Genomic DNA, 21,432 nt, shown 5'->3' with positions numbered 1-21,432 from the left:
GATATAATCCAGAAAAAAAAAAAAAATGCTAAAGGATGCAACAAAAAGAGTCTGAAAAACAAAAAAACTCCCTAAAAGTTTATGCACATAGCTAGTTTTTCAGGTGTACCATCAAAATTTTTTTAGAAGTGATAGTAGTTCATGTATGAAACTCCTCCTAATTTGTTATGTAGATTCTCAAAAACTTACTAGCCTAAGAATAATATTCCTGAAAGGTAAAAGGGAGTACACCTTAAAATCGCTAAAACAGATAACTGCCAATATCTTGAATTGAAGGAAGGGAAGTAAGCAACTTTTCATTTGTTAAGGGATCTACCGTTTACGAGTTGGTTCGGTCAAATCTTAAACGGGCCAGGCCTAATCATAAAACAAGATCCAATTTCATTAGTTAAAGCCCACTTGATCAGAAGGCCCAAAATGGCCTCAGACCTGGAAATTATTTAAAATTTTTATTACTTGAGATTAAAAATGAAACAGAACCAGTAGGCAAATAAACCCCTTAAACCCTAGCGCCCAAATTGCAGCTGTAACGGACTGCTGCTCGTCGCTTTCTCCATCAGTCGCTTATCTTGATTTTCAGGTTTGCTTATTTATAATCGCGGTGTTTGTTTTTTGTTTTTCCTCTTTCTTTTGATGCGAGACATTGGATATTTTTGAACAGAGCATTTTCCTTTTTGAAGGGTTCTATTTATTATCTTATCGAGCAACTGTAATAGTTTATGATGGAATGTGTTACCTTGTGAAATTCGTAGCCAAATGAATAAGATGGAGGCGGAGTGTGTAATTGTCTTTTGGGGTTGATTTTTTTTTTTTTTTAATATTGAAATAAACTTGGTTAAGCTTTTGTTTGGTGTGTAAATGAATGAGCTTTATTTGTTTGAGATGTCTTTTATTATGATGCTTACATTATAACTATTGCCGCTTCTACAGGTGTTAGCAATCTTGCCATGTCTTTGCTTGAGGTGATCACAAACGCTTCAGCTAGGTCTGAACAAGTTGCAACACAATCCGAATATCCAATAATTTTAAACGCAGATGATACTTTTCTTAAATTGAAGCCGGAACTTGAAAGTGTGGATCCTACATCACTTGCTGTTCCGGTTAGCGGATGGAAACTCTCGCAAACTGATGCTCAACTCATTGAATCAGGCAAAAAATTCTACACTAAGCTGAAGCGAAAGCTCAAAGACACCAATAATTTCAATAAGGATGAATTTGTTGGAATTTTGATTACATTCCTTGAGAAACTTGGAGAGAAGTTTGGGATTTCAGTTGGGGTTGATTCCTCAGATGATGGTTATACTCAGATCTTGGTTGAGAAGGTGGGGTTCTTAATGAGTCAAAATGTGGGCGGTTTAGTTTTGGAAGCATGTATTAATTTAGAGATCTGGGATTTGGTGGAGGCCTTGATTCTTAAAGGGATTGTTCACCATTCTCATTATTCAAATTTGGTTACAAGTCTTGCAATGAAAAAGAGGTCAGATTTACTTTGTCTGAGTATTAAACATGCTTCGGATCTTGGATTGACTGAGGTACTTTGTATTTTGAAATATTTTCTTTGTCCATCGAAGGAAGCGTATGACAGTATGGTGAATGTGAGGAAGGAATGGGAGAGCCAAGCATTGTTAGCTGTTGAAAAGGTGAGAGACAAAAATCTCTCAGATAAGAAATCACATTTAGCTAAGGACGCTTCAGTTTTGCTTATGCTTGCACATGATGGGTTCTCAACGACTGAGCTTTGTTTGCATTATCTGTTTGCATCATCGCATGTTGATGAAGTTATTTTCGCATCTTCAATTGGTAAATTGAATGGTAAAGAGATGATGAGATTGATTAAATATCTTGGTAAATGGTTGAAGAAATATGAAATGTTTCCTCAGGCATGTCCATGTCCTAAGGCTTCATCTCTGCTGGGATTGGAAGCTTGTGATTGGGTTCCTAAACTTGAAGACATTGTTAAATGTCTCAGTTTGGTACTTGACGAAAACTTCACTTCGCTGGTATTGCATCCAGAGTTTCATGAAGAGCTGACATCAATTGAGGAATTGGTTGGTTCTTTAGCTAAAGAAGCCAAAATTTGTTCTTCTATTTCAATTGTAATTGAGAATTTGAATACTGCAGCTGAAGTTGAAAAGAATTAGGAGTTATCACCAATGGTTTGTTTATAATTCATGTTGCATCTGCAAATTTTGGTCTAATCTTATAAGGATTGTACCTGTGATCGAGGCGCAGGGTTATGGTCAATGTCCATTCAATAACTTCTTATGATTTTGACCAGGTGGCTAGCTTTATTCAGATATGTCTACCGAAGCACAAAGTTGTGACCTAGTAAAATATGGTCTTTGCTAATTTGTTTTTCACCTTTTTACCTATAATATTTGTTCTGATTTCCAGTATCTCTTTGGCATGTATTTTTAATTTTTTTAGAATTACTATAAGGTTCTATTAATCTTTAATACTGATGTTTGTAGCATCGTTTTAAACGCGTCTGGTATTGTAGGGATTATAATCATCTCATTTTCAGTAACAGCCAGGTAGAGCCTAATAGCTCCATTATTAGTTCATTTTGGCACTTGTTAGTGGTTCCTATTTGGGAGATCATAACAAATATTATTTAGTTGTTTCATTATGAAGTAGTGTAAAGGCTATATCATATAGAAATGAACGTCGAGCTCAAATAGTTTCCTGCAATAAATTAAATCGACACTCTCTCTCAGTAGAAATATTTTCTTCTTTTTTGGGAATAATTCGATGATCCAGAATACATAATACAAGCACATTTAGAAGGTCAAGAATTTAGATCCTGCCACTTTAAACTGCAGAAAAATGAAAATTGAACGAGCGTAGGACACAAATATGGAGACTGCAAGAAACTTTCAGAACTATCATCGTGAAAAACCTATGCTACGTACCACCAATTCAGTAAATTCACTGCCAGCCCATATTTTCTTCAAACTTTGACTAACATCTAATGCTAAGAGCAAAATTAGTACATCTTGCGTTCTCTGTTTGATTTTTCTTAACATTGTGTTTGGTCAAAAGTGCACAAGGCTTGAGATACTGCAAACGACAACATATACTCAACCTAAACTTCTCATCACCCTCATCAAAATCCTTCTGTAAGTGCAAAGACTCGGCCAGCTAAAGATGGTGGCAATCTAGAAACAGCTTCTTGGATTTCCTGATAAACACAAGTGCAAATAATGATCTTTAGTTTGTGAAAAAAAGACCACGCAATACAACATTATATTACTATAACTGAAAAACCTCCATATTGTGAATCACATTCTCCCAAAGATCAAAATCTCATACATCTCATATGTTTAGATGAGATGCCTTGTTGGGAATGGGTAGGGAGAAAATGGCAAACCCAAGGGCAAAAAAAATTAAATTTCCTAAGATCATGTTACATATTATCACTAAAAATCAAGAGTTGGCAAACAGGCTGTAATTTCAACAGATCAGAATTGAGTATCAAACGACATTAAATGGAACATGGTAAGCTTCCAAACTAGTACGTGACCACAGCATCTCATTCTTCCTCCTCCTTTTCTTGTTTTAATTTTGTTTGGGTACATGAAAAGTTCTTAAAGGAGAGGGGCTCATGCTACCACTGAACCAGTAGCCAAAGTACCTTTTTTATCTTTTATTTTATTCCTTATGAGTAGGTAACGTTATAACACTCCAGCAAAAAGCAGTGAGCTTTCAGAAAAATACCTCTACTCTATAACGAGCTGAAAAATGAATCAGAAGTATAGCTTTGTTCTGAAATCTGTCTGCATAATTAACTATCTGAAAGATTTCATCCATCCATATAGCAGAGAAACAGTTATGAAGTGTGAAAACATCAGTGAAAGCATACGATAATTGAAAGCCTTATGTAAAGACATAAATTCATAATTTTTTGTATACTTCCTTTGAGTATTGAGCATGTGTTCTCTCCACATCGATGTGGGTCCACATGCAGGGTCTACTTTTCTGATAAAGGAATGGCGAATTTTACCTCAGATAGATGAGTGTGCCCATAATCTCGTGCATGCTCTACTTTCACTGTGTCTTCAACAAAAGTGCTCTGTCCAAACAGGGGGAGGGTGAGTTCATAAAATATCAACAACAGAAATTTTGGCAAATGAAAGTATATATCAATTGCCAGTGCGTCAAAACAATATCCTCATCCATGCTATTTACTTTCCTTTTCAGTTGACAAACTAGATGTAATTAATCTCTCTTAAATTCCTGATTCTATACCTAAGGGAGCAGATTGTCTGCATTAAAGGGGCAAATAAACAATGTTACTAACAAGTAAGTGTACGTTGTAAACTAACTTGGGATAAATCAATTAGTCAATTGTTACAAACCCCCCCCCCCCCCCCCCAAAAAAAAAAAAAAAAAAAAACCCAACTCCCTGCGCGCACAGGGGTGCCTCCCGGGACCGCTGTCTGAAAGAATAAGAGCCAGAAAAGTCACCTATAGGCTATATGATAGGCAACAAAATGAAGATATAAGCAAAGGGATTCACCTCCATGACAAGAATCCTTGCCCTCAAAACATCACTATTGGTTTCATCAATTATGAAGTCTGACATTGTATCACCCGTAAAAGCAATTTCAGGTGCAGTTACAGTGTTCGTAATCTGCCAATAAACAGATTGAAATCTTGAGATGCACAAGCAGAATAATCAATTAGGAAGGAGATAGAAAAAAGCAACAAAATCAAACAGATTTGAAATGTTTACAATGATGTACAAAGATATTCCAAAAAGCAAAACCTAAATCTGAAGTTATTGCATAATTCACAAAATTTTGGTGAATCATTCTCTGCCTTCAGATGAAGTGCAAAGAGGCTTGCTGTTATAAAATACCTTTGTTCAGTCGGTCTTATAAGTTGTAAAACCAACAAGTTACCTCTGTGTAAACCTCTAAAATTGAGGGGAAATAAAATTGGCTATCAGAAAATTTGCGATTACAAAGAATAGCAATTGTGAGGTTACAAACAAAAACAAAGACATGCGAAAACACACTTCCCAAAAGTTATGGTTATGACTGTCAAACAGACCTCCACACCTGATGCCTTCAAGTTCTTAATCTCATTCCCAGAAAGGCCAAAGTATTCTTGCTTAAGTTTCTGCTTTATAGAGTAAACTACATAACCCTGCAAAATATCAATTTGAATGCCAAGTGATAACTTAATACATTGCAAAGTAGGTTTTAAAAAAAAAGAGAGATTAAAAAGGAAAATCGATTCAACTAATCAAGTTTACCTGGCTTTTTAATACATGATATGTCCTGAATGCTTTTACTTTAAGGTCCTTTCTCATATAAAACTCTTCTCCTGCAATATCAAGTAGAATGAACTCAGGAGTAAATACTGCTAAGATGAAATACTACAAAAGCCCAAAATATACATTTAAGGAAATCAAAATTACCCACATCCAGACCAACCAGAGTATGATTTAGTTCTGACCCATCCAGTTTTCTATGCACTTCAAAGAGTTCTTGCACAGTTTCTTTGATCGAAGTTGGCACAATAATTGTTGGAGGCTTCATTTTGTACAACCCACGTGTTGCAACATACATGGGCAATCCTCCCTGAAAAGTAAACACAGAAAGCCACCTTTCAAAAAAAATTTTTGAAATGCTTTTCTTTTTCCCCATTTGCAGTCTATTTCAGTTTAACAAGCAAATGAAACAGTAGTGAACATACTGAGTACAAAATTGCTTCTCCAAATACTTTAAAGATGATTAATTCAGTATTTATTTGCATCAACAACCTAAATTGACTTAGTCATATAACCACTTACTCAATGCATAACTATAATTTAATCCATTATCTTCAGCAATAAAATAAAATAAAATTTAAAAAAAAAAAAACCATAAAACTGTGAGCGGAAATCACAAACAAAGTATCCTTTCTAATCCAATTAAACAAACTTTGATCTCTAATTTTTCACTAAATTGAAATTACAAATTTTAATCCCTTTCTTAACCATATTTTAAAAAACAAAACCAATCAATCAAATCATAAACTCAAACAAAACTAACTTCTCAAATTCGTAATTGGTCTCAATGTGTACGAAAACCAAACAAATTTCTCCAATAAAAATGCTGAAAAAGAGTACTATTCTCTGCAAGAAGGAAAGTAACTCACAATGTGATCCATATGGGCATGGGATATGAAGAGGAAATCCTGGGAGAGAGCGCGCTGTGGGCAACGGCCAATATCGAAAGCCAAGTTGAGAGAAGGGAATATAATGCAAGTTTCATGGCCTCCGATGGACAGTCCCTCTACTGGGTAACCTTCAATTGTCAGTACTGACTTCTTCGCTTCTCTTTTGTCCTTCAGAGTAGAATCCGGATTAGATTTTTCTTGTTTCGAAGTCATTGAATTGGATTTTCTAGGTCAAGAATCAGAGGAGAAGAAAGGAAATTGTCAAGAAGTGAAATGAGGCTGAGGTTTCAAACAGAGTGGTGTTTGGGTTTTACCTACGGTTGTAAATGGTGAAGTTTGAAGCTTTTATGCCTGGCACGATGTATTTATTTTTTCTAATATTAATTTTTATTTATTTAAAATTAAAAGTTTTATTGTTTATCATAAAAAATTATGTAATTTTTATTTGTGTTTGGATTTTTTTTTTTTTTTTTTCTAAATATTTGCAATCTAACTGTCTGATACAATTACCGAAATTTTTCACTGAAAAATCAAAGTGAACTATTTTATTCAATTACTTTATGTTATTTAATTTTGTAGACTATTACCCTTTTTATTTATTTTTTATTTTAATATTATTTTGAAATTGAACAAAAAATAGAAAGAATTTTTTAGACTTTTTATTAGAGAGAGATATAAAACAACGAAAACTTAAAACAAATAAAATAAAAGAGATAGAATTAAATAAATGTTTATATTCGATGTCATTCATTAAGTTGTTCATTTTAATTTTTAGATTAAAATGCATTTGATTGTAACTTTTTCAATAGTTAAGACATTCAATTGCATACTTTTTATATTCAAACACCAAAATATAAAAATTAGAAATAAATATAAGAAAAAGTTACTTATTACGTTATATATATATATATATATATAGAAAGTGAAGTAACTGCATATGTATAAAAGCAAGTCACACTTGGAAATGCAAAAAAAAAAAATGTTGAAATTAAAGTTAGTTATGTGGCTGCATTTCGTAGCGCAACTCACATGGAGAAAGAAATAATTATTTGTTGCTTGCTAGCCAAATTGATGGAGTCTTGTTTTCTCAAATTTTGGAGAGAGATTTTGAATGATTTGGCGTAAAATGAAAATATAAAAGGAAAATAAGGTTATTTTTTATTTTTTATTATGTATTAACGGTAAAAATGGACTTTTTGAATGGAAAAAACTATTAGTTAATGTGTTAGAATATATAAACTTTAAAAAACTATTCTTATGAAGCAGTTGTATTTCAATATACACAAGAACGTAATAATGATTTTATCTAAATATAATTAACCTAGAGAAAATAATATTCATTCTATTTTTTTTTTTTTTTTTTAACAAGTAAAGCAAAGGGGAGATCAAGCTAGATCACATCGTTGGACAGCGAAGGTAATGTTCCCGCCAAAATCAATGGCATGTCATATAATTAGTGGTGTAAAAAAATGGGTTCGCCAGGTTTGATGCTTAATAGATTAATATGAAAATGTTCCGTTTACTATTCGTGTAAAATATTTAAGTACGAATTCAATACAAAAATTAAAAATTAAACGAATAATACGAATATAATACTTGTAACCCCTTAATTAAATTGATTATATATAAGTGAAAAAAACTTAATCAAAATTTAATTAAATATATCATATACAAATAAAAAATACGACACGCAGAACACATATGACCTATATAATTCGCTTAATATATGTATTATATATGAAATTATATTTTTATCTTTAATAAACAAATTAGAAGAATCAATTTTTAACAAAATCCATTTAAACTATGTCGTATATTAGTCACCCATTGATTATAAGAATACATTTAAACTTAATTCTAAATTATTTAAATTTTGTGTTAAGGCCAACATGCAGGCTTAATCGTGTTACCATGTCATAATCCATTTTGACCCTACGACTTAGAGTACTGAATTTACCGTATCCATAGTCTTCTACGATTGATTTGTTTGTCTTCCTTCAGGCTTCAGTGGCTCAACAGAAGCAATCGTCTCAACTCTCGACGGTAATTGATTATAGTCTTTCTATAATATTCAGCAATCTTGTTTGAAGCCTTTTGTTTTAGTTCTAAGTTCCATACGGTAATTAATTCTCTTGCTTTTGTTTAGGATTTTGTCATATTGGTGATTTATCTTGATCTCTGTCTAATGTGTATTCAAAGCAAGCTAACCTAATCTAGATTACGTGTACCTTGCAAATCTTTCTTTCATGTCTGCCATACATACCAGAATAGCTAAGCTTAGTCACAATTTTCTATGGCATTTCTTTTTCTCTTCATGTTCTGCTTTTGCTTTTGTTCTTAGATTTGGTTTCTATCACTTATTTGTTATTTTGTGGAACCTATTTGAACAAGGGCAAGAGAACCTCTGCCCCAGTCAAAAAAAAAAAAAAAAAAAGGGTAGACGGCTGCCTGAGCCCTCTTTATCTTCTCATTGTAAAAAGCTCGGTTTACTCTTGCTAAACCGTTTCAGTGCCAGTTCCTTTGTTCCCCTGGTAGCCTGTTCCACTTTCAGTTTTGTTTGAAGGTAAGCCAATCACCGAAGAAATGAAAGAAGGACTTGCTTCGGGAAATGAACTTCAAGTAGAAGCAGCAAGCACTCTTTCTAACTCGATTCTAAGACTTAGTAATTCCTATGTTTTTTTTTTCTAAGACACGATTTTGATACACGATGGGCATTTGAAAAAGATAAATTGTTCAATAGGATTTGTGCTTAAAATTAGATTTATGTTTACATTCTTATGAATTTTCCTAAATTGGGCAATTACTTTTTGTGAATAGAGAACTTACCTAAATTATGGACTCCGGTTCTCTGATATGCCAACCCAAGAAGCCAAAGCTGAATGATGGAGATGGAAGTGGTAGAAGTATAAAAGACTTACCTGATTCAATTCTTAACCACATCTTAGCCTTCCTTCCAATTAAAGATGCTTTCAGAACAGGCGCATTGTCAAAAAAGTGGCAGTACAGGTGGACATCAATTTCTAATCTTCACTTTCGAGAAAAAGGATTGTTTTAGTAAGGAATGGTTCATGAATTCTGTGGAAAGAGTGCTTCTTCTTCACAATTTATCTTGCATCAATTCATTCTCTCTCAAATGTTCTGTGCTTCATGATGCATTTCGTGTTAAGTCATGGGTAACTGCTGCTGCAAAGGATGGAATCCAAAAGTTGTCGCTTCACATGAGTAAAATATAAAAAGAATTTATATTGCCATATTACTTATTCATTGTCCATCATTAGAAGTGCTACAGCTGCAAATGAGATATCTCTCAAGATTCCTTCTTCCTTTGGTCGTTCGGAATGATGTTATTTTTTTGGATGAAGACTCAACCCAGAAATTATTTTCTGGTTCTGCACTTGAGGAGTAACTATTAAAAATTGTAACTGGGATAATCTAATTTCTGTTAGTATTTCTGCCCCTAAACTCCGGAGCTTGAGCATATCTGAATCAGGGGAACAGAATTGGAGAAATGATTGTGATGTCCTGATTTTTGGAACACGTCTTGAAGTGTTCAAATATTTTGGTAAATGTTCCAACTATTATACTTTAGACGGCATTTCCTCTGTAGTTGAGGCATGTATTCATGTTTACAACTGGGTTTTGGGATCAGAACGAGATGCCGATCAGGTAAATAAGCTACTTAGTGCACTTCCTAATGCGAAAAGCATGAGCCTATCTAGTGGAACTATTAAGGTGTGCTTGTCTTTATTTTATATGATCTTCAATTTCTTGTATATTCTGTCAAAGATAAAAATACTAGCATACTCATTCTGTTACTGCTTATAGGTCCTGGATTGTGCTGCAGAGCTCTTTGAAATGCTGCCTCTGCCTGTCTTTTACAATTTAGCCATATTTATCTGGGTGCAGTTGATTGTGATGGTAAGGCATTGCAGAGGATACTGCAGAACTCTCTGCATCTTGAAGCTATTACCTTTGACAAAGTAGGATAGATTCGATAGCATTCTTCATTAACAATTAGTTCCATTCTTTTGTTGTTCCATCTATTAATTTGTTGCTATAACCAGTAATATATATATAGCTGTCATCGGACAAGCTTCGACAATTTTGCTATCTTAAGAATTCTTGGGATCCTTTTTGAAATCAACATCTATATGGTCAAACTCCAAGCTATATTTTGGCTTTTCGCTTGTTATAAAGTACGGTTAAGTTTTTATTTTGAACTTCCATAGATTATCATCGCCTTAAATATTTAGAGGGTCTTTAGTTCAATTTATTTGCATCCAACCGTTAGTTAATGTGTTTGGTGAGGATTCTGATGAGCAGCTGATAGAAGTCATAATTAGTTGTTGGTCCTGTCATTGCGTTTTTGAACTTTTTGATTAGTATAATTAATTTATGTTTGTACTTTATTAGTCTGAAATCTACCTATATATTGTGACGCCTCATTTAACTCAATATTAAAAAAATAGAAAAAAGTAATAAAATATCTAAATTTTGAATTGAGTGTAAACTTTATGAATAATTAAAATCAAACCATATGCTTATAGTTATAAATTAAATGGTAAAATAATTTAAAATTGAATTCATGTTTTATTTTTAAATGAAAAAACAAAGTCTAAAGAACAAAGGAGCACTAATAAAATCTAATGTTAACAAGAGAAGAGAATTGCCAAATTTAAGCATATTTTAGACTGTTTTAATTTTTTATAATATTTTTAATTTTTATTTTAATTTATTGAACACTTCAAAACTAATAAAATTACACCTATTAAGTATTTTAATTTATAAATTATTTTATTAAACGCTCAAATTAATAAAATTAGATTGATTAAATAATTATTGATTGAAAAATATGAAAATTATTATTTTAAAACTTATTGTAAACCGTTCGGTCAAGTCAATACTTAAAATAAAAAATAAGAACCTTAAAAATTTTTGTTGTTATTGTGAAAAGTAATATTATCAATAGTTCCCTCTTTAATTTCTCATGCAACGGATAAACGGGGTGGATGGACAGGTTGGTAGTACCAAAAGAAAATATTGTTTTGATGCGAAGGAAACTTATTAGTAGCTCGCAAATGGCGTTACCATGTGTGGGTACGGGAACGACAACGTTCAAAGCACTTATATATATATATATATATACTGCTAAACTAATGTAGAGTTTAAAGAGGAGCAAGGGATGATTACGATGGAAGAGATTGTTTTTCCGGAAAAACCTGCACTGAATTCAGGTAACTCTTTTCCATTCTCTTGTTTTTGCAATTAATTGTTTTTTTAATTAATATTCGAAGTAATTTACAGTTAGTAGTAATTATCATTTGTTTCGTTTGGACTTGTTAGTTCAATGGTTGAAAATTGAATTATCTGTTTATGTTTGCTCGTTGTGTTCATATACTGGAATTCCATATTTTAGTGTCTGATAAAGCTTGAATCTGAGGAAACATCATCTCAATTGAACATATTCTTGATTCAATTTTATCCTAATTAGTTGGTGAAACCCTGGGCATTGAAGGGAAAACAGCAGAACTAACAGTGGATTTGTCTGAATGCGTATATTGTTGCTTTAAGTGTTCTTGTGCAACAAACATCAGTAGAGAAAACATTATACATATTAAATATTTAAACAAGGAGGATACATAATTAGATAACATTGCACTGAAACTCCAAATTATTTTATAAGTAGTACCCATGGGAAACCCATGTCAATAGGAGCAGACGCTAGACTGAATTGAAAGACTTAACATCAAACCACGTCCTGATGTCATGATATTCAAGCATCATGAACAGCAACAGCAGCAAGCAACAACTAGAACAACAACAATGATAACATAATTAAAACCAAACCTTGTCCTTGGTAACAACTGCCACTAGAACAATGATCACCACTAATGGCAATTCTGTTGCTGTTGTTCTTATTATTATTAGTCCAAGCAAATTTTGATCTTCCGCCTGTTTGGGGGTGATGCTTCTTCTTCTTCTTCTTCTTCTTCATCATTTTCATCTTCATCTTCAAAGAAAATTTCAATATGTTGCTTTTTGGTGGAAAATATAATGCTCTCTAGATTCACTGCATGATCTCTTAGAAGTTTTGTGATCTCTATTCCCAGCTTGGCCCCATGGAAGAATTTTTTCAGATCAAAATATTCATTCCTCCATGTCTGGTAATCTCCGTGACATGATTTGAACCGTACAGTTCTCAGGTTCTCCAATTCTTGTCCTAAATCTTGGATATCTAGGAATTTGCTTTCTTGGAAATCATATTCCAATAAATAATCTTCTGGAATCTGGAAATTGATAGAGAATAGGCAGTTAGGCATGATAGAACACAACAGTGACAAATAGAGAGGAGTGAAGCAAACAAACTGATGAACAACACATGGTATACAATGCATACCTTTATCTCGTCATCTCTGGGAGACATTAGTATTATTAACTCCTCAATCTTATGGCAGGCTTTTAACATGTAAATAATTCCTGGCAGCTCCCATTTGTGGAAAGCACTGGTTATTTCCAAAACAGTGCAATTGAATCTTAGTCTCTTTAAATTTCTTAGCTCTCGCAGAGAAAGAAGCTGCAAAATAATATTTGCATGTTGTGAGATAGTGTGGAACAGATTGAACTGTTAATAGTTTCTTGGTTGAAAAGCATTGGTGCCACTCCATTCAACCATATGACAATGTTTAGTTTTTCTGGTCTAGGGTAGTTTTCTTAGTGTTTGAGCCAATAGTTCAATCTAGGGTTGCCCATATTACCCAAAGTTAGTCCATTAGAAATTATGTTTTGCCATCTATGAACTGCAAGATAATAAAGAGTTAAAGTTGCATGGAAATTATATGAATGTGATTGGAATACCTGGATACACCAATTGCACATGTGAAAAGTGTCTGTGTCTCGAAAACCTGTGAGAAATTCAAGCAGTGCATTTTCATATTTTCGAGCCTTAAATTCATTAGCCAAGACATTTATTGCATATCTTCCACAAGCAGTAAACATTCCCTGAAGATTGAAATGGACCTTCACACATTCTGATACTTCCTCTATTCTGTACTTTGACCTTGGCATGGAACCCATAAATGCCACTTGGAAGGCAGTAGGAGCCTTGATATCCATTTGAGTTGTATGGTTGACAGGAAAAAAGTTTTCGATGATCACCAAATTACAAAAACGTGGATTTGGTGCAACATGAACTCGCAGATCTTTAGTCCTGTTGCAATCACTCAAGAAGAGTTGCTGGAGGACTGGAGCATTTGAAGTGACCATTTGGATTGCATCATGAGGTAATTCTATCCTGTGTAAACGCAATACTTTAAGAGACTGAAGCCGAAATGACACTGGCAGCTCCAGAGCACAGAAACACAGTACTGCTCTAACCAATGATTTGCTGTTGAAAACACAAGGAAGTAACTTGTAGCAAGGAGCATTAGCTGTATTCTTTATGATGTGAGTATCAGCCACATCAAAGTCAAGATCTAAATCTTCAACATGCTTGTTAATTGCAAATAGGATCCATGAATCAACATTTGTTGACATTTCAGGCTTATATGTGAACCTTACAGAGAATTTTTGAATTTTATGACCTATATGAAGGCTGACAAACTGATTAAGGGATGCAACTATCTCTTTTCCTGTCAACTCAACCCATGATGGATTAAATTCTATGATGGAAATGTGCTTCCATAAATCTCTCCATCTTCGTGACAAAAATCCGGTACTCACTGCGTCAATTACTGATACTTTATCTAATATCGTTTGAAGTACTTCATCTGGTACTTTTCCAATGGCATCATCACATAATAAATGCTTTGGGTCATTTTCAGCCTCAGCCATTTTTGAAAACTGTCCCTGAGAATAAGCAATAGGAACTAATTAGTAAACATTAAAATTATAAAAGAGATTTAACGTGGATAGAAAATAAGTGAAGAAGAAGAACAAAATTTCTCAGATAAAAAATTAATGACTGATAAGAAAATCTGCCTTTACTTGCAGATGAATTAGAACTCATCATTTGACATCCGCTGCTTATTAAGCAGCTGAATGGAGGTAATAGATCTGGTTTGAGTGTAGCCCAAAGGGATTAAGAGTCGTGAGGATTCTACATTCATGGATGCTTTTACCTATCTTTTCTACATGTCTATTCTTCTTATGTTTCATTGAAACTTGCAGCCAGGAATGCATTAATAAGTATTAATTTAGTCCAGTAAAACTTTTCAAAACCTTAATGACCTAGAGGCTGTACCTGTCAAAGATCGGATAAAAATCTACTTAAAGACACGTATAAGCTAGTAGATTCCTTTTAATAATTGCATTATCTCCTGCCTAAAAATCAAACTATAGGCTGATAACCTTCTTAGCACACTTAAAATTTGGAAGTTGTTGTCATTTGCTGGTGCTTTTGAACTCTGCTAACTTTTCAAAAGCATTTGGTATGATTTCCAACCTGAACAAAAAGGCATTTCTTCTTGTTTGCTTGATGATCAATTTTTAATCTATCACTATTGAAAAGTACTTAACATTAGACCGTTTTTGTGTGATGATATAGGATAATAGAAGGAAAAGCTTGTATAATCGTTATTGTCTAGGGAACTTGTCTGTTCAATAATTAATAATGACAATAGCCACTTTTCCAATTCTTATAAAATAGTCTTTTCTCTTTTTCTAACATTTAGAAGGAGAAAAGCTAAAGATTTTATGACCATCCTAATTTTGACCTTTGGGGTACATTCCCAAAGCAGATTAGAGGAACTGGCCTTTTCCTAAAATTATGCATCGGTGCATCCACCATTGCCAAGTTGATTGCCATCTCTTAGGTCTCCAAAATAAGTTTGAGATTGAATCTATGGTCTTTTGTTGGCTGCTAAAACTAATGATCCTAACTACTCTATCATTTACATGAATCAAGCTATGTTTTCTCCGTTTATCATATTCATCATGATAGGTCTTTCGATCCCTTAGCACTGACCAAACCATACCATTGCTCCTTTGATCCCTTAGACATGATCAGCCAATGTCAGCTACATGGTTGGTGGTCTAATTTAGCGTTTATTTAGATCCACAGTTCCTGAACACCCTCCTTTCCCTTTACCCAAAAATAAAACAGATTTTTGTAGAAGACGGTTGAGGGAAAATTCATTTTTTTTTTCAAAAAAAAAAAAAAAAAAAAAAAAAAAAAAAAAAAAAAAAAACAACATACAAATGATTCATCCCTGCATTTTCAGTAATATAATTTTGCTAGGAATGCTACTGTGCTGTATCTTCTTGCTTGTTAATTAGATGTGCCTATTGCTTAAAGTTATCACTCAGATTAGTAACGCCCTAGCCTCACACAAAACAAGATAAGGGGGTTTAACAGGGAGTGGAATTGAATTCCGCCCCTGGCTAGCCTAGAAAGTGTCATTGGATTGGAAGCCGCATGTGATGCGCCCAATTCCTACAATCCGACCTGAACCTTTTGGTAGGCTCAGCAGTAGCTTGAAGATTTCGAGATTAGCGATAGCAATGTCGAACCAAAACTATACTAATAAATAGACTTTATGGATTTCTCGCTAGGTCTCCCAAATATGGTTTGAAGGAAGCAAAGGAGCTAAGTCGGGTGTATGAATATATTTTGTTGGTTAACCCTTTAACCAAGCATGCAAATCACAAATATTTGACCAAGTAAGGAAATACAACTATAAAATGGTTGTACTTACTTTTAGAACTTCCTTGCTTCTGGTGGCTATTTTTCTAAATAAAACCACTTTGATTGTCGTTGATTTTCAGTTTTGAGGAAGAAATACTAGTTTGGTGATGAATTGTTTTAGGATGGCTTGTGGATGCTCAGAATTTTTAGTTGGACGAAAATTGAGTTGCTAGTTTGGTTGGATGAGAGGTTGAAGCATATGTTTAGTGGTAAGATATAGAGGTTGAGAGAGATGATAAATCACATTTTGCGTTAGCATTACTTGACATATGGTGGATATCATGGCAATTGTTGCAAAGGTGGAAAATGATTACGAAAGAGTTTGCCTACGTGCGTATCTGAAATTTATGAGTTCGGGTGAAGATTATTAATGATTACTGACCAATTTTGGAATATTTTGCAGCTGTGTGCAATGTAATACGCTGCAAATTGAGCGTTACATGCAAATAATGACAATGCACCCAGGTTAAGCGTTGAAAACAAATTCTAGAAGCATTGCAAAAGCAGCAAAGTTAAAGTAAGTAATTTGATCTTAATGATATTTAATTTTATGAATTTAGTGTTCTATATGAAGATATAATTGTCATACAGAATCAACATCGAGTTAAAACGGTTTAATATGGTTATCACTGTGAGTATTCGGAAAATGACAGTGCTTGTAAACTATTTTATTTGAATGACTGTCGTCATGAGGTACATGCTAGCACAATCTCATATCAGTTAAATGCTGTGTGGAGATTTGGTGAGCATTTGTGATAATCAGAAACTGAGTAGGGTCCATTTCCACTTTGTTTTTTCGGTAATAATCTATCATTTATATAAAGCCCTTAATTAATACCGAATTTTGACAATGGCGTTCGAACTTGTGGAACTTGAAATATCCATTGCCAAGCCTGTGCCAATCCACATATATGTAACATCCTTTGGCTCGATTTCATTTGATTATGGTTGGACTAAGCAATTCCTTAAAATTGTTCTAAGCAATGACTTCTGGGGGTTGTCACCTTTTATGTTGCTTTTGGGTTTTTGATGAATTCATTTTTATCTAACTAAGTTTGTTGCTACATAGGGCAATTCATTGGCAACATATGAAGTGGTATAGGACCTAATGGGCACTATTGACAAGGTGTGAGTATCATGCTCACCATCCAAGAATCACACTCCAGGTATGATGGTGAAATAATTTAATTTTTTTTGTAGTTTTTGTTCTAGACTTCAGAATTTGATATATGGAGTAATTATCCGACTATAATAAAGTAGCTTGATTGCATACATCATGTGGATAATGACGGATGCTTGAGGGGGTGGGGGTTGGTGTCCTCACTTCTCAACATTTTTTTAAAATCCTTTAGTATGTATGGTACCTTATTACAATACCTTATTAAAACATTTGACCAATTATTTATTTTTGCCCTCCCAATAATTTTTTTGAAAATTTATTTTAGACTCTATAAGAATTTTTAATTACTTTCGTTTGAAAAAAAATTCGAAGCGAATAAATTTAGTAGATATGAATGACTAATTAGCCCATTTATAGTATAAATTCATTTGTTAGTAACTAAAAAAGTAAAAAACCTTCTAAGCATTTGGGCTAAAAAGGAAAAACCAGGCTGAAGTTGATTTTTCTGGAATAAATGAGAGTCTATATTTATTTTCATCATTTCACTTGTTAGACTAGAGTCTACAACAATTCAATAGAACATTTTCAAAATCTTGTTTTTTTCTTTTAATTTTAAAAATAAAAAAATCAATAATAGACTAAATAAAAATATCAAATAAATTGTATAATAAAAAATAATAATTTAAGAAACTATAGTAAATTATCGCTTCATGCAAGTCTTAGACAGACTAAACTTTAAAATATTATATGCTTCTATTGGTCAACCGGCCAACCATCTCCTCTCTTTCAAAGCTTCTTATGTTTTCCTTAGTTTTGGTTTGTACCCTCCTCCCTAAAGGTTACAAGGTTAAGTCCACCACTTGCATGGAGATAGTGATGCACATAAGAAAATTACCTAGTCTACACCCATCATAATGGAACAGAAGGCAGAAGCCGATGTGCATTGATTATGCAATCAAGAAATTAGATTGCTTGATTGATTTTGATTTGCAGTTCCACTTTAGTGTGCAAGATAAGATTTAAGGAGAAAGTTCTATTTGGTCTTACCTATTATGTGTTTAGTTTATTTCTACTTTCATCTTTTCTTTGCCTTCAGATTGTACAGCTGCTGAGATTTATTGTAAAAGAAATGCAATGAGTGTGCTAAAAAGGCAATGTGGCTAATCGATTGCAGAGAGCAAATCGTTTCCTTCCCTTTCAATATTTTCGCGTTAGGTCGTTCCCTTGATTGCTATTTTTCATCAAGGATGTATTTTTTCCAGCTTTTAAATTCACGCTGTATGTGAATCAAGGTGTTCTAGTATTTTATGAATCCTTATGATGGCAAATGTAAATAAAATGCTCTATTTTGATTTATTGAGGATATTCTTTTACAAAAGCTAATGCAGTTGAGTTGATTTTTAATTGACAATTCAGGATCCTATGCATGCCAGTTGGTGCTAATTGTTGCCAAACTTAGAAATGGTCATTCTGCCGGAGAAAGAAAATAGTATTGAATGGAGTTTGCTAATGTTTTAACAAATGTAAATTTTTATGTACTTGTCCTTTCTTTGATATTAATAGGAACTTGTTTACATATTGACCCCAAGGAAGTTCATTAAATGCTGGGGTGTAATTTGGATCGGAATATTCTGATCCAAATCGATTATTCCTGATCCAAATCGAAATTCTAAACCAAATGCTAATTTGAAATGGAATTTAAAATATAATGTAATTTTTAAAATATTAGTATATGAAATATGTAATGGAAACAAAAATTAAAATTCCATATTCCAATTCATATACTGATTTTTATTTTATTATTCTTTAGTTTGTAATTATATATTTTAAAATAAAATATTAAATTAAATATCTTTAATTTTTCATATTATTAAGAAAATTTCTATTTAATTGTAAAAGTATGTAATTTAATAGTATATTTTAACCCTAATCCTAATTAATAATTAATATATACTATGTGCTTGAATACTCATGTATACTTTCTTGGTTTAAAATTGTGATTTCAATTATAATATTCTACTTTTTATTAGATTATATAGTTTGAAATATTTTAGTTTGCTTAAGCTGAATATATATATATATATATATATATTTGTGGATTTAACACTTTTTAATGGATTTTGTGACTATAAGTATTGATATATCCAAATATGAATAGTACTATCTTTTGTTGATTTTATAATATTATTATTATTAATTATTAAGTTGTTAATTATATGAACTGAATTATTAAATGTAAAATCAAATATTTTGATTTTTAGTTATACTTAAAACTTAAATTAAATATTTAATTTTACATCTTTATATGTAAAATTAAATATTTTGATCTTTAGTTATATGTAATATTAATTTATTATTTTTAAAAATTTAATTATGTTTTTTAGTATGTATATATAAAAATATGGTGATTATTTCTTATTAAATTTAAAAATTTATATTTTAAAAAATGTTATAATATGTTAGATTTGTATTTATAGTTAAGAAATTTAGAACTATCGAATTTGAAACAGAATTTCAATGGAATGACATGGAATAAAATTTGAAATCATAAAAAATATTTAAAATAGAATTAAATGCAATTTTAAATTTTAAAATATTTTGAATGTAACGAGGGTCATTCTCTGCCGATCGACCACACCCCTAATTAAATGTTTGAAAAACTCAGATACTATTACAACCAAATTTAAAAAAAAAAAAAAAAAACATTATAATGAAACATTGAAGTTTGTTCTACTTTAAGATTGCAATCTGTGGCTATTACCATATTTGCCATCTGTGACAACGAAAGAGATTGATAGAATTATCCTCGAGAAGTGAAATGATTAGATGATAGAAAGCATTCTCTTTTAAAATACTCAGAGAGGGAACAGAGGGAGCTTTGCGGTGAACGGATTTAATATTTGATAGAAGTAGTTGGGCAAAATTAATATTGTTGGTAGAAAAAATTTCCTCACAGAGGAGAGGAGAAAATACAGAGAAGGAAAGTCGGATTTAATATTTGATAGAGTTAATTGGGAAAATTAATTTTGTTGCCTTGTTGGTAGAAAAAATTTCCTTACGGAGGAGAGGAGAAAATAGTACAGAGGAGGAAAGTGACTTAGAGAGAGCAACAACACCAAAACTGTGATTCTCAACACACCAAAAAAAAAAAAAAAAAAAAAAAAAAGAAAGAACAAGAAAATCCAATGCCAGAACTATGTATTAGAAAGAACAAGAAAATCCATTGTCAATTTAAAAATTGTTCAATAAAGTCGAATTATTTTCCTAAAAACAATTGCATAAAAACAAATAAAAAGTCATACCAAAGTAACGTTTCTGTTCTGGCGGCATCTCATAGCGATAAAGCGGACACAAGCGGCTACCCTGCAACCACTGCACAATACGCCCTACTGTTCTTGCTCTGGCAGCATCTCATAGCGACAAAGCGGACAGACGCGGCTACTCTGCAACCACTTCTTAATACAGTCTTGATGATAAAAGTGCAAACACGGCATTCTAATTCCTTCAGTTCCCGTTTCAATCTCTGCCATACAAACTACGCACTCTTTCAATTCATCAAAAGCCACTGTTTCTAATGCTTCAATGGATTCTTTACTAGCAGGAATTGGCTTTGCTTTATCTTCCATTGACTGCATCTCAGCCCTCCTTATTATTAAGTCTTCAAATTGTCTGTTATTCAATCCTTGCCACTTCACCAACGCAATACCAACGACAATTACTATCCTCGTGCCAGAAACAGCATTACTTGAAGCCGAGATCTTCTCTTCTAAAACAGAGAGAAGTTCTTCTAAAATCTCGTCTTTTACATGTTCTGGTATTCTCATGTTATTTATAACTTCAAGCGCACGCTTTTGCGCCAATGCTTGATCAAGCGGCAAATTGCTAGCAGGAACATGGATCGATCTCTTACTTATCAACTCCCGACTTTCATAACCGATCCCATCATAATCGGCCGTAGGCGGCGAAGGGTAGAAGCGAACAATTTTCAGGCGGTGGAATTTCACTTGGATCATCCTTGCCGGTTCTGAAACCCGGCCATTCTCTTGCTCCACCTCAATAGCTTTCACACGAACATCGTAGTCTATGTTGGACATGTTTTTATTTTAAGGAAGAGAGAGATTAGAAATCTCGTGGTGGTGTTCGTTTGTTAATATAGGCGATGATGTGCGTGCTTTTACACTCTGTTTGGTGCTTTTACACTCTGTTTGGATGGGGTGAGGGAAGGATAATCAAAGGAAGGATAAGGAGGCTAAGGAAGAGGAAGGGGAAGAGGAAGGTGAAGGGTAAGAGTATGTTGGCATCTGGAAAGGGTTGAATTAATAAAAAGTCAAAAGAGAGGGATAATAATTAAATATAATATAAAAATACTAAGTTACTTATCTTTCCTCCCTTACACTTTAATTTTGGGTGAAATAAAATTTGAGATTTGAGAGATAAATGCGAATAAAGCTTACCCTATTTA

General features: G+C 32.9%; 4 protein-coding genes and 1 long non-coding RNA gene across 7 annotated transcripts; 2 read left to right on the top strand and 3 right to left on the bottom strand.

The window, feature by feature from the left end:
• Window positions 1–467: 467 nt before the first annotated feature.
• Window positions 468–2,396, top strand: LOC105640501 (uncharacterized). The gene is made up of 2 exons (XM_012224829.4): window positions 468–580; window positions 931–2,396. The coding sequence occupies exon 2, from the start codon at window positions 948–950 to the stop codon at window positions 2,139–2,141; it is 1,194 nt and encodes a 397-aa protein (XP_012080219.1). The 5' UTR covers window positions 468–580; window positions 931–947; the 3' UTR covers window positions 2,142–2,396.
• Window positions 2,397–2,713: 317 nt separating this feature from the next.
• On the bottom strand, window positions 2,714–6,495 carry TRZ1 (tRNAse Z1). Of its 2 annotated transcripts, XM_012224827.4 has the most exons (8): window positions 6,148–6,495; window positions 5,426–5,588; window positions 5,261–5,331; window positions 5,056–5,151; window positions 4,520–4,633; window positions 4,004–4,072; window positions 3,718–3,792; window positions 2,714–3,181 (listed from the first exon to the last, which is right to left on the bottom strand). In XM_012224827.4, exons 1-8 carry the CDS (start codon window positions 6,379–6,381, stop codon window positions 3,107–3,109), a joined length of 897 nt encoding a protein of 298 aa, XP_012080217.1. In that variant the 5' UTR covers window positions 6,382–6,495; the 3' UTR covers window positions 2,714–3,106. The 2 variants fall into 2 exon arrangements, with proteins under 2 accessions (XP_012080217.1, XP_012080218.1); XM_012224828.4 differs by lacking the exon at window positions 3,718–3,792.
• Window positions 6,496–11,153: 4,658 nt separating this feature from the next.
• Window positions 11,154–18,326, top strand: LOC110010199 (uncharacterized). The gene is made up of 4 exons (XR_002285183.3): window positions 11,154–11,402; window positions 16,254–16,367; window positions 16,920–17,016; window positions 18,067–18,326. It is a non-coding gene; the product is annotated as an uncharacterized LOC110010199 (long non-coding RNA).
• LOC105640757 (putative F-box protein At1g49610) lies at window positions 11,805–20,411 on the bottom strand. Of its 2 annotated transcripts, none has more exons than XM_012225152.4 (4): window positions 20,273–20,411; window positions 13,024–14,013; window positions 12,566–12,742; window positions 11,805–12,455 (listed from the first exon to the last, which is right to left on the bottom strand). In XM_012225152.4, the coding sequence occupies exons 1-4, from the start codon at window positions 20,303–20,305 to the stop codon at window positions 12,093–12,095; spliced, it is 1,563 nt and encodes a 520-aa protein (XP_012080542.2). In that variant the 5' UTR covers window positions 20,306–20,411; the 3' UTR covers window positions 11,805–12,092. The 2 variants fall into 2 exon arrangements, with proteins under 2 accessions (XP_012080542.2, XP_020537627.1); XM_020681968.3 differs by lacking the exon at window positions 20,273–20,411 and adding an exon at window positions 15,861–16,049.
• Window positions 20,149–21,294, bottom strand: LOC105640499 (uncharacterized). Its single transcript, XM_020681969.3, has one exon. The coding sequence runs from the start codon at window positions 21,062–21,064 to the stop codon at window positions 20,357–20,359; it is 708 nt and encodes a 235-aa protein (XP_020537628.1). The 5' UTR covers window positions 21,065–21,294; the 3' UTR covers window positions 20,149–20,356.
• Between the last annotated feature and the right edge of the window lie 138 nt (window positions 21,295–21,432).

This window comes from Jatropha curcas, chromosome 10 (genome assembly GCF_041381405.1).
Source record: "Jatropha curcas cultivar XTBG-Jc1 chromosome 10, XTBG_Jcur_1.0, whole genome shotgun sequence".
NCBI classification, from domain to species: Eukaryota; Viridiplantae; Streptophyta; class Magnoliopsida; order Malpighiales; family Euphorbiaceae; genus Jatropha; species Jatropha curcas.
The sequence above is the reverse complement of the archived record's forward strand: the minus strand, read 5'-3'. Positions and strand labels throughout refer to the sequence as shown.